Genomic DNA, 13,106 nt, shown 5'->3' with positions numbered 1-13,106 from the left:
CCTGCCATGCATTTTACTTACAAGTCACAGCTGGTTAAAAATGACAGAATAAAATGGAAACATTCTGCTTTAGCAGAAACAGCACAACCTGCACTGCGTCAGGACACTTCAGGCCAAGGGTTCATTAGCACTGGTGGATTAAATGTGGAGATTGAATTCTGTGTTACTGCTGAGCACTGGCTGTGAAGTGTGTTTATAATACTAATTTATAGTTCTAATAATTCTAATTCTGAGACAAAAGCATGACTGGTTTAAACTGAGGGACCAGACTGCTGTTGTACAATTTGACGTATTTGAGTAATCAGTAATGTCTAGGATATTGTCAATAAGGTCAACAATTTCAATGAGAGCCCAGACACTAAATAAGCGCCACATCACAGGAAGTGCAAATTTACAAAGGGCAAATTAAATAATACTTAAGCAATAATACACTCGAGGTTCATGTTATACCGTCAGCCAATATTACACAACATAGCATAAACCTCAAGTGTATTGTGATTATACCACAGTTTCATTATCGCTGTTTGTTAAAAGATTTGGAGTTAAAGAGGACGAGAAAATATGATCTGTTTGGTTATAAACTCTCCATGAGCTAAAAGAGTTCCATTGCTGCTCTGTTTGTAGCTAAACTGTTTGGCTTGTAAGCGCCGCATTGTTGCTAGGTTACCTGTATGTGTTATACACGGAGAATTTTGGTTACAGTGCATTACCGGCTGATAACGTCACTCATAGAACGCTTCTCAGCCAATCACATTGCAGGGTTGGTACAAACTGTGGTATAATAAACCTTAAACTGCTGCCATGTTCCATATTCCAATTATAATGAAGAATTATAAGTAATGGGAAAGACTTTTTTTTAATTGTAGGCTAACTGGGGCTAACTGGCAACAAATGCTTGTGTTTCACTGTAGAGAAAATGTGAAGCTGAGATGCTGAGGCAGAGTGGGGGTTGCATTTGGCTGGCAATAATGATATAACAGGGAAAAAAAAGTCTTGAGGCAACTTTTGAAGCAGAATCCAAACAAGGTTAAATGCAAATTTTCATTCCTCAGCATCGAACATGGCAAACCCCTTCAAACGGGTGAGCTGATTTAAACAGACCAGCACTATCTTTCAGTTTAGTTCTATGAGTAAAGCAGGAGATGCTGTAGAGCTTTCTTAAACAGTTTCAGGCTGATAATTTTTTATCTTAATCTCAACAATAATTTATATTATTTCTAATGGTTTATCTAGTGTTATTTTTGAGACACTTATTTAGGTTTTTATGTTTTAATAGAAAACATAAGAAAATAAAAAAAGCAGTCTCATTCTGCTTCTTTGTAGTTGAAGGCCTAATACACTTATTTTAAATGTTGGCAATTGTTTATTCATTTAAACATCAATTTTAATGTTTAAAGCGAAACAAATAATATGCTTCTTTTAAACATAAATAGATGCGTGCCGTCCGTTTCATTATTCCACAAATCCATATGACGGCCCAATACTACAGGTCAGCAATTAAATTAGGCTGCAAATAAGATCATGTCGCATCTGTTTTACTGATTAAAAAAAAAACGCTCAAAACATATCCACTATATATATATTTCTTTATCTGGTGTAATTCAGCACTGGAAGTCAAGCACAGGGATTTTTTGATGGCTAGATATTTAAATAAGGGACAAAACATGAACAAATATTAAATATTCATATTAAACAGCCAAATGGTCAAACAAATTGAGAGTCAGGACAGTCCTAACAGGGTGCATTTTTAATACGATATGTTGGAGCATTGGAAAAACCTATTATAAAACTTTGGAACTTTTCTCAACAACAACTGTAAGACACGTTTCTGCCAATGTTTCTTTTTGAAACAAACACTGATGAATCTGTTTCTTCTTTAAACTATTTATTTCTAAATGTAAAATGGCAAAACAGAAAATTGGGACAACCCTAATAATAAGAATACCCCCCGGTTAGAGTTTAAGATGCTACCTGATAAGCACCCACAAACCTGCTCAGCTTCCGACTGCTAATCCTACCAGCAATAGATACAAAAACTAAGCCCTGCGAACATGTTTTTATCAGTCATTACTGTGAGATGATAAACATCTGCATGACTTTATCTAGCTGTCACTCTCATACACAGGAGAATAAGACGAGCCTGGAAGCAATAATGATGAAATTCATCACCATATTCATGCAAGAATCTCTGTATCTGCATGCACACAAACACAACATGCGTTCAGACACACACACACACACACACACACACACACACAGACACTTTTTTGTGATACTCACCACATAGTTCCTTAGTGTCAACATTACTAACACACCACAGGTAGAGAGGGCAGCGTTTGGAGGGATAGAAAAGAGGGGAGGCAGGGGGAGAGAGGGGTAAGTAACAGGGAAAAATTCAAACATGCAGATACAGTAAATCACATCAGCTTCTTTATCACTGAGATAAAGATCCGGAATTAGATTAGGTAGTTACACACACACACACACACTCACAAACACAAACAACCCCCTTCACAGGTTCTTTAATGCATTCCCACTGATTACGGAAATGGGCCCTGGGCAGAAAGAGTGATCACACTTCATTAACATGTCCGAGCGCTGCAGAGCAGAGAAAGCCCTCTGTGAAGTGAATTGATGTGAGGGAGGAAGTGCACCAAAGTCTCCTCAGTTTAGTATCCAGCCAATAAACCAGAAGAGCAGTGGCTCACTATGTAAATGAGAGTATTTCAGACAAATCAATTACCCGCTTAAAGAATAACACAGGAACAATGAGCCACTGATGGCAGAGGTGATGGATGGTGGTGTGTTTCTTGAGTGAGTGTGTGGGTGTGTCCAGAGTACAGGCTGTTATACACTGTAAGCTCTGATATGTTCACTAAGCAGAACAGATTTGAGGCAAAATCTAGCTTTAAATAAATTAACATAAGCTTTGTTGAACAACTTAAAACTTATAATTAAAATAAATGTATTTGTTATACATTGTATGTTAGAGAAAAAAATCAAGTTAAGGATAGTTTAGTTATCCAGCAGTAAGCATTGGCCACTAACCGTGGTAAGCGCTAGCTCTTTTGCCATTCAGAGGTGAGTATTATCGGCCTGTAACCTGCTGCTAACCCCAGCTAGTGCTGTTGGAGCAGCATTAGCATTACCCACTAACCACGTTAAGCATTATCTCTTTCACTCTTTCACTGGCTAGCATTAGCTAATCAAAGGTGAGCAGACATCCCAAGTTGCATCCCCCCCAAAGGATACACACCAAAGGATAACGAAACTTTACTTTTATATTAATTAATTTTACTTTTTTTTTTTAATTAAATTTAGAGTATTCAGAGGTGAAATTAGTTTTATCTTTTTTCTTTTTGGAAGGCCCTGCCTCTGCTTTCCTTTTTTTCCTTTATTTGAGAAAAATTGACAGTTACAATATCACAAAAAATTGCAAAACATCAAAAACATTTCATATCATATTACAATAATTATTAATATTGCCTCCACCATGATCTGCTGCAGACTCCCGCTGCTTCAGGGAGACTTGGTTTGTCTGGGTGAGTATATCCGCTAGTGCTAGCGTTTAGCAACTAATGCTAATGCTGCAACTAATTAATGTCTGAGATATCAGTAAAAGTTATCAGAGGGTGGACTAAATTTTTATACAGTGCTCCATTCCTTTTTTCACTTTAACATTGTACGAGACAAAAAAGGGGAATATCTGTGCCCACAATTTAGCATGTCACTACGGGGTGGGAACATCTTGGCAACTTACAATTCAATTTAATTATAATTCAGAGGTCTGCTATACTTTACTTCTACACAGCATTTATTTTTCCTCGTTGCATGACTACTTTAACCATTTGTAAAGTAAAGTATCTGTAATTACCATAATGATTCACTCTATTTAATATAAAAAGCTGTGTATGCAAAAGGCATACATGTTCTGGCATTTGTGAATCGATTCAGTATCGTCCATGTCTGAATCAAGATGTATCTAAGAATCAAATTGTCCAGTATGCAAATAGATGATGCAGAAAGCCAATGGGAAAGGTCTAAGTTCAGATGTTGCACTTATAAGAACAAAGATAAGGCACATCCTAAAGATCTCCATACCGTATTTCACAAAAACAACTCACTCAGGCGATATATCTCAATTAAAAAAAAAAAAATCACCTCAAGCACTGCAGATAAAAAAAAATAGCTTATTGTCTAACTTTGATGCAAAGCATCTTTTTACATCAGAGATTAATGTAATTTTAATGCAAACTCCCTGACAAAGTAAGATAATACTAAACTCAATTTGTGTTACCTTTACATTATTCCATTACAATTGAATGAAAGTGTTGTGAGGTCAGACACATCTACAACCTACAGTGACTGTGTAACAGATGCTGAACTGAATTACAGCACCGAGTACCTCTGGGAACCTGTGAGGCCAAAACCCTTTATATTCCTAGAAATGCACTGAAGAAATGACTGACAGGAGAATTTCAGTGTTTGTCAGAAGTAGACAAAGTGAAGTATTTCCAGATTTGGCTTTTGAAGCACTAGATGCTATGGAAATGCTAATTCGCTGCTGTGCTCTCCTGCTTCAAAAGTGTGTGGCCATCCCATAATGAGCTTGATGTGGTAAACAGTATGTCAGAGGACCTGGCAGGACAAAAGGAGGCTGAAAGACTGAGTAGGAGGAAAGAGAAGATCATGAAAAGAGCACAGCTAATGAAGAGGTTAGAAAACAGCAATTCACCTGCTCTGTCTGCTGTCCATCCTCATACTCTTTCATCTCTGCCTCATCTCTGTTTCTCTCCTTCTCTTTCTCCTTAACTCTCTCTCTCTCCACCTCTTTTTGATCTCGAGATTCTTTCTTCTTCTTTCTTTTAAATAGAGGTGTCATCATCGAAGAGGAGCAAAGGATGCTCCTCCTCCTCCTCCTCCACCACAGAAGAAAAGAGCATCAGAAAAGAAATGACATTTGCGGTGGCAGATAGAGAGTGACAGTGACCCGGGCTAATGAACCTCGTCCACCTCTCCCTTCTGAGGATCCTGGTGTCCATCTTTTTTCTCCAGAGCTCTTGAAGTTCACCTCTCACCCGACACGCAGTCCATAGGCGGTCACTGTATGGCCACAGGCTTTGTTCTTGTTCTTTGGTCATCATTCTCTCTTCTTTTACTCTTCATTTGGAGGGTGTTGGATAACCAAGATACAGATAAAAAACACCTTACAGTGATTCAATCTGACCGTATTTTTAGGAAATAATCTTATGTTCGATATTAAAGCAAAAATGAGCAAAACTGATACCACAGGAGACGCTCGCCCTGAGAACACAAACACCTGTACAGGTTGTGAGGTTATATCTTGGGAGTAAGGCTAAACACTAGACAATGTGCTCATATGTACCCAGTGTTACATATGAACCAGAAATACGCCATAGACATTACCACCCACAGTAGACAGTGCAGTGTGTAGTAATGATCATGACCGGTTCTATCATCTGGCTGGAATTGTCTGTGAACATACAAGCGACTCTGGCAGAAATAACAGCTTTCTTTTGATTCTAGATTCCAAGATTTCAAAAGTATTTACATTTATTAGATGTACAGTAGAAGTACAGATATTAGGGTTTAAAATTGGGTCTAAAGAACTCAAGCATTTCTGTCAAGAAAAACGTGTACAAAATACTGCTTTTAAAACTACTTAACATGTAAAGTAAAAGTAATATAAGAGGGGAAAAAATGGCATAAAGGACAAAAGCTTAGGCCAGCCACAGGGTCCCCCCCTGTATAATTACTCCAGTATAGTACAGACAATCAACATTTCTTCTAAAGTAAGGTAACAAATAATTTGTACTTTATTACTTGACACATCTGCTGGATTATATGAAACACTGAACTCCAACCATAAAATACTTTTTGCTTGACAGTGGATTTCTAGTTTTATTTGTCAATTTATCAAATTACAGTTTTCAAATGAGGTTCAAGCAAGTAAATTGGACGATCCAACTTCTGATTTGCTTCTGGATAGGTGAGATGAACATTTACAGCTCATTAACATTTACAGTGAACAACACAGTGGGTGGTAATGATTGTGACTGGCTGCATCTGGCTAGAATTGTCTGTGTGAGACCAGTGCAGAGCTTTTCAGCTTCCACGCGGCAAAAATCATGGGACACAATACTGGCATGTGACTGTTTGTAGAAGGTACTGGAAAGGAGCACTGTATATGTGTGAGTCTGGTTAACATGAACAGTAAGCCATGTGTGTGGTGCCTTGCAATACTACCAAATGTCTGTGCAACGTTGCCTGGAGGACATATAGGAGACAGTGGTATCCATCCTTCCTCTATTTCTGTGTGTGCGTGTGTGTGTGTCAGGCTTCAGTTGAAAAGGCTATCCAATCTGATTAATCTCAAATATCTGATTTGTTACTGAAGCTTAACTGGCAAACAATCAATCTCTGCTCTCAGAGCTTGGAACACATTTATGTAGGACACAGTGCTGCACTGTCCCTGAGCTGAATGTTCTTCTTTCCACCCTCTCTCTCTAAATCCAGTTGTAGTGTGAGCTTATAAAAGAGATATTAATACAGAAAGCAAAGGGTCCAGGAGACAATTGAGATAAGGAAAAATCCATATAGGAACAACATCCTCAGTACATTAAAATACAGAGGCACACAGAAGAACTGAGCACTGTGCAGAGATGTCTTCATCTTTCACCATTGATTCCATCTCTCCTCTTCCTCCTCTTCTCCCTTTTGTTCTCCTCTTCTGCCTGCTTGTCCACACTGCTCTCCTCAGCCCTCCCCCACACTTCACGCTGTTCTATCTCTACACCTGTGCCTCCTTTCTTTCTCCTCACTCTCTCTCTCTATCTCTCTCTCTCTCTCTCTCAGACACATACGCTGGTCAGCGGTGGGCTCTGGTGGTTCATTATTTAGAAACTTGGGCTCAGAGAGATAGATAGAGAGAGAGAAAGAGAGGGAAGGAGCGAGAGGAGAGAGAGCCTTTTTTACATAATTCATTCTGAAATGTGATTAAAGACAATGCGCACAGTGGAGCAGGATAGGCCTCCAGAGACAGACACACACACACACACCGAGGCAGCGATGTGACAGCCAAAGTCCAGATATGGAACATGGCATATACATACTGCACACACACAGAGGATAAAGAATGAGAGCGAGAGAGAGAGAGAGAGAAAGAGAGAGAGAGAACCTCTAAATATTCTGAGAGAGGAAAGACAGAAAGAGCACAAAGTGACAGTGAGAGAAAAAGAGAGAGAGCGGAGGACAGCAGTGAGAGACAGAGAAGCACAGAGGTAGTCAGAAAGAGAGAGAAAAGCACAAGAAAGAGAAAGAGAGAGAAAGTAAGAAGAGAGACAAAGAGAAAATATAGAGTGAACCAAAGAAAGAAGAGAGAAAATGAAAAAGAGTAAAGCACCGAGAGATTGAGAGAGAAGACAGAAAGTAAGAAAGAGAAAGAGTGAGAGAAAAGCAAAGAGATTGAGCGAAAAGACAGAAAATGAGAAGGAGTGAGAGAAAAGCAGTGAGAGAGAAAGTGAGGTAGAGGAAAAGCACAGAGATTAAGAGGGAGAAAAGGGAGAGCAAAAAGACAGAAAGTGAGAGAGGTAGAGGAAAAGCACAGAGATTAGGAAGGAGAGAACGGGAGAGAGAAAGGACAGAGAGAACAGACAGGGAGAGAGAGAAACACTGAGATAAGATTTAGATAAGCACTTGGAGAGATTAGTAGAAACAACAAAGAGAGAAATAGAGAAGCCTAGAGACAGACAGAGAGAGAGAGAGAGAGAGAGAGAGAGAGAGAAAGAAAGAGAAAAAGAAAGGGAATCATGAAACTGAGTGAGATAGAAAGAATATAGTGCGAGAGAGAAGCAGAGTAAGATGTGAGACAGAGAGACGTTCCGTTTATTAAAAGCAGGCACGGAAATTGTTCTATAGAAAGAAAAGGAAGGGAAGGTCCCTCTCTGATTTATATTTTCACTAATACCCATTCTGCCTATTAACTCCTTTCCTTTCCTCCCATCCTTTCTCTATACCTCACACCCTCCCTCTTCCCTCTGCGGGTGAGGAACACAGTCAGCTGCACAGTCACACTGCTGTACTGCACTCATGGTGCAGGACCCTCACCTGGTGTTATCAGAGTCAATGGTGTGGAACAGCTTCTCCAGCTCCTCCTCGTTCAGGGTCCCGTCTGAAAAGAAAGCCTGGAACTCATCCAGGGAAAGCTTTCCATCATCTGCAGAGAGTGGGAGAGAGAGAGAGAGAAAGAGAGAGAGCACAAGGGATAGAGAAAAAAAGAGAAATCAGACGCAGGCCTTGTGATATGCATAGTTTATAGTTGTTATGATAATTGACTAAGTCTAATGAATCTGTATATATAATGATAACTATAAATGATTACAATATTAGAGCAACAAAGTAAACATTTGGGGAAAAATATATATTATTAAAAGGTTATAGTTTAGCTGGGTCTCAAAATGCTTTAATCGCAATAAATCTGGCAACCCAGCATGTTGAGGATGCAATGGCATCCAGCAGTTGAGACAGTGTGTTGCTTCATAGCAAAAACAGGATAGAACCATATGACCCTAATACTCAAACCTGACTGTCATTGAAAACCAAACTAAATATGGATTTGTTACTAAAGACGATACAGTTTTAGTCTGTTTCATTTAATTTCACACCTATCCTGCTTCTCTCAGTCCAGTAATGTGCACCCTTACAAAGTCTGTAAACTGGGTAAAATGACTTGGGACTGTTAGACTCTATACAATCTCTCACCAAGAGGTTCACTACCCAAAAGTACCCTCTTAGATCCTTTTAATAGGGCAGCGGAGGAGGCAATTTTATGCTCTTTGGGGCAAAACAGTGTTTAAGCAGATTGTTGCATCCACAAGTCCAGATCACTTTATCAGACTGAACAATCTGGAGTTAGAAAGGTGTTTATACTTCAAGTTTAAAAAGTGTGGGACAACTATAATTAACTCTACTTGATCTCTTGATCGCTTCTTTCGATTAGATCGGTTTAATTAATTTGAGTTTACACAAACAGGCCTCCCTCTGCAATCTCAGGCAAAATACTGAAAGGTTCTGAGAGCAGAGAGATTAAATGCAATATGTCATCCTGACAGCAATGCATACTGCAGTGAAAGCAACCCATTTCAGGCAGCAAGCCAAAAAAGAGTATAAGAGAGAAAGAGAGAAAGAGGGAGACGGTATCTCCCGTTCTGTATGCAGGGTCGGGGGACACGGGGGAAAGCTGGCATTAATTAGGCAGGATGACCCACTTTGTGGTTCCGCTTTTCCACTAAGGAGTGCCTCACACTCAGCCACCGCCTATCCCCAGTCCCTATCCACTATCACTACTGTATCATACTGACACAGTTACACCCTCACTCTGGAGCTGTGCTATACTGTTTTTGCACATTGTTTTACAGCTCTAAGCCTTTATAGTCCTAATGGTGTTTGGCAGGGCTAGCCCACATCACCTTTATCTGGACAGAGGGAAGCTGGGAGACTGCAGACTCTCTCAGAAAGGGAGCTCAACTGCTCTCAGTGGGCTAACAGTGAGGAAACACTGAGAGTGCTGCAGGTTGCTCATTTTATCACTGTTTATAGAGTAATATAACTGTTTGAAGGCTGATTAAATAAAAAAAATAACAGTAGGTTACATAGAGTAGGTCCAATTGCAGATCATGTGGTGCAGATCTCCAGTCTACGGCTTTGGTTACTTAAAGAGTTGATTCCAAATAGGGTTTTGTGAAGTAAGAGTCAAAAATGTGCAAAGAAAAAGCCATATCTCAACATGTTCCATAAACTCCACTGTCCTCTCTGAGCTAAAGCTGATTTAAAAATGTCAAATAAAAATGTAAAAGTTTTCCATTTTGCCCTTAGTTTAATTTAAAGGGCACATATTATACGTTTTTGCAGGTATATTTCAAGGTGTTCACATGAAATATACAAAACATGATCCTGAAGTTTGTTGCACGAAGTATCTTTTAACTAAAGAGATCTCACCAGCTCTACTCTTGCCAGTTTCAGTCCCTTTCACTTTTATGCAAATAAGCTGTTGCTGTTGCTTAGCGGTTACCACACATAGTGTTAGCTTGTGCTAAATGGCAAAAAATGAACAAGCTAGTTCAGGCTTAACTTAAAAGCTTAAAATTCAATATTTGAAAGAAATTACGTCTCTTTCATCTGCTGACTTGAGAGTACACAGAGAGTAGGTATCCTGCTGGTGTTTCTACAACTGATCTAGAGGGTGGGGCTCTGGTGGGGGTTGATGGTGAAGGGTGGTTCCAACGGCTCATAGAAGCATATTTTTTCACGCCTGGAGTGTAAAGGTAGTATAGAGGTAGTAGAGACCCAAGTGAAAGTACAAAAATGGAAATATGTGGTGTGTCTAGATTGTGTTGACATATTGCTTCTTCATTTCATAATAAAGTTTTTTTTCTTGAGTTTGTGGAGCACTGAAAGCTTATGGAGGAGAATCAGGTGCAGTTTTTACCCAGCCCCCAATATAGGGAATGCATTGACATAATTTTCCCACTGGAATGTTCCCCCTCAGTCAGACAGAGTGGCAAAACATTTTGCAAGATGGCGGCGTTTAATAGGCAAAAAGGCTAAACCAGCAATTAAGTGACTATCCAAATAAATTAAAAGCAGCTGGATTTGACAGTGATCCATCCAAACTCCCAAAGAACCAGTGGTCCATGAACATCGATCTGGCCAAGACCTGGATTTCCTGATGTTTATATGTACCTGGGGAAATATAGCAAATAAAGCCTGAAGGCATACAAACGCCTCAGTACTTAGTCATACTCCAGAGTGGATTCGTTGGTGAAATTAAAGTGTTGTATGTGGTTCTAGATCAGATACGTATCCAATTTGTGAGCATGCAGCACGAATGTTACGGAAGATTGGATTTTGTGTGTCTTTTGTCTGTGAGCCCTGAGATGGACTTGCCATTTGGTGCGCTGCACCTCTACATTTGTAGGTTGCTGGAAGAGATAGAAAGATAAACTATAATAAAGCATTCACCCTGCACATGTGCCACACTGCTGCTGTGTTGATAGAGTCCTATACAAAGTGAACAAAGACCATCTGGGGCAAACATCATGTGGCAGGAGGACACACACCTGGACATGTAATGGCCTATTGTGTCCTCAGTGCATGGCCACGAGTCAGACAGACAGAGGCGCATCCTGAATGACAAACGAAATTGAGGGCCTACAAAACAAGACTTGGGCGATATTTCCTGATTAAAAGAAATGCTTTTATGTATGCATATAGAGTATAACAGGTAGGGGTGCAAGTTCAGTCCCCTAGTCTGGCAAGAAGTTGGTTTTAAGAAGTGGGTCTTTAATCATCAAGATAATCTGCACCAGCATAGTGTAAGTAAATTACATTTGTTTTTGGTCATAGTCTGTCATGCTGGGTCAACCAGCTGTATATACTGTTTGTCAAGGGCTTGGCTATCTAGCTTGTTCAAGTTGATCATGCTTCAGATCAGGTAAACCAGGTAAAAGATCAGGTAAAGCCTGAAAAAAGTATCTTGTAACCTTAGCTAGCCAAGTCAGCTAGCCATCAGCCTTGGTATATGTAATCACAAACTGAAAATGTCTGTAAAAAACAGACATTTTCATGATATACTGTTTTTATCCTATGCAGAAAAAATGCATCAAGAGGGGGGATTAAACTAATATTAAATTCTAATGCCATTTCCTCCAATTTTTGAACATCACCCAATTAAACAGAATTTTCTACACTCTGTAATATGATGTACAGTTGGGTCAGTGTTCTTTAGGGACAGATAATATCCTCTAAATGCCTTTCGTCAATATGATAAGAAAATTTTTCACAATACGATAAAATATTGATATATTGTCCAGTACTGTCACACATTAAACCTGACGTAGCTGTTGACCTGGACTGACTGCAACTACAGCATGTTTCTCACTCAATTTTGAAGGGGATTAAACAGGGCTTACAGCTATTAAAAGCCGTGTGCAAGTCAGAGTCTGATAACTACGTAGGGGTGGGAGATATGGCCCTAAACTGATATCAGGATTTTTCATGGTATTTTTGCGATAACAATTCTCTTGCCAATATGACAAAACCACTAAATCATAAAAAAATATATTTTACAAATACACTACTGCAACAAAATCAAAATTAAATTGTTTTATTGTATACAATATGATATGGCACACACCTAACTGAGATATTAAAAAATACAAGAATTTTATCAGATTTATAAAAGAAGTCAATGATCCAGAATGTCACGATACTTATAATGCTCTACAAATATCTCCATGTATCCAGGAAAAATAAAATTAAATGATAATGATAATGATAATGGACAGATATAATCTGTCTCTAGTAGATATATAGTGGAAAAAAGTAGTTTCCTGATGTGATAATTCACAATATTCAATATATGACTGTAGTGGAAATCTGATGCCACCACTGGCATACATGTTTTATCAGTTGACTTCCCTACATTTGTAAAATCTGATTGCCGAGGTCTCTGAATAGTGTGTGTGTGTGTGTGTGTGATTCATGTGTGGTGAGATTGATACAGACAGATATAAAAAATCAAGATTATAAATGCAGTTTTCTTTTAGAGTTTAGAGTGTGTGTGTGTTTGTGTTTAGAACAGGCAACAGACTGCAGGGACTACAAACCAGCACAGGCCTCGCTGCTTCCAACAGAAGGGAGGCAATTAGCACTTTCTACTGTCTGCCGCCGTCTTTCCTCTCAGAGCCTTCCAGCACAAGTAACACTCAGAGTTTTTCCTCTCGTTTCTCTCATCTTCAGCTCATATTTTCAGGGGTAAGGGAGGAGAAGGATGGTGGCTGGTTGCTATGGCGACCAAGCGAAAAGGAGCTGACCTTCTTTGGGAATGTCTCAATCTTCTGCTCACTTTCCACTCCCCTCTACCTCTGTTTTCCTTCTTCCCTGTAGCTCCTCTGTGCTACTTTATTCTCTATTCGCCTTATTTTTAAATGTGGACGAAATGAATGCTTTCATGTATTATATTAATCGGTGTAAGGCAAACAGCAAAATATATAAAGTATTGTTCTAATTAATCGTTAGTGTGTTTA

General features: G+C 39.2%; 1 protein-coding gene across 2 annotated transcripts in view; it reads right to left on the bottom strand.

Moving 5' to 3' along the window:
* The window catches only part of necab2 (N-terminal EF-hand calcium binding protein 2), a 148,768-nt gene that overhangs the window by 86,382 nt on the left and 49,280 nt on the right, over nt 1-13,106 (bottom strand). For both annotated transcript variants that reach the window (XM_049483494.1, XM_049483493.1), the window contains exons 3-4: nt 8,128-8,236; nt 2,281-2,306 (exon numbers count right to left, since the gene is read on the bottom strand). In XM_049483494.1, the coding sequence (XP_049339451.1) occupies nt 2,281-2,306; nt 8,128-8,236 (135 nt within the window). The remainder of the gene's footprint in view (nt 1-2,280; nt 2,307-8,127; nt 8,237-13,106) is intronic.

This window comes from Astyanax mexicanus, chromosome 9 (assembly GCF_023375975.1).
Source record: "Astyanax mexicanus isolate ESR-SI-001 chromosome 9, AstMex3_surface, whole genome shotgun sequence".
NCBI lineage: Eukaryota > Metazoa > Chordata > Actinopteri > Characiformes > Acestrorhamphidae > Astyanax > Astyanax mexicanus.
Note: the sequence above shows the minus strand (reverse complement) of the source record. Positions and strands in the feature narration are given on the sequence as shown.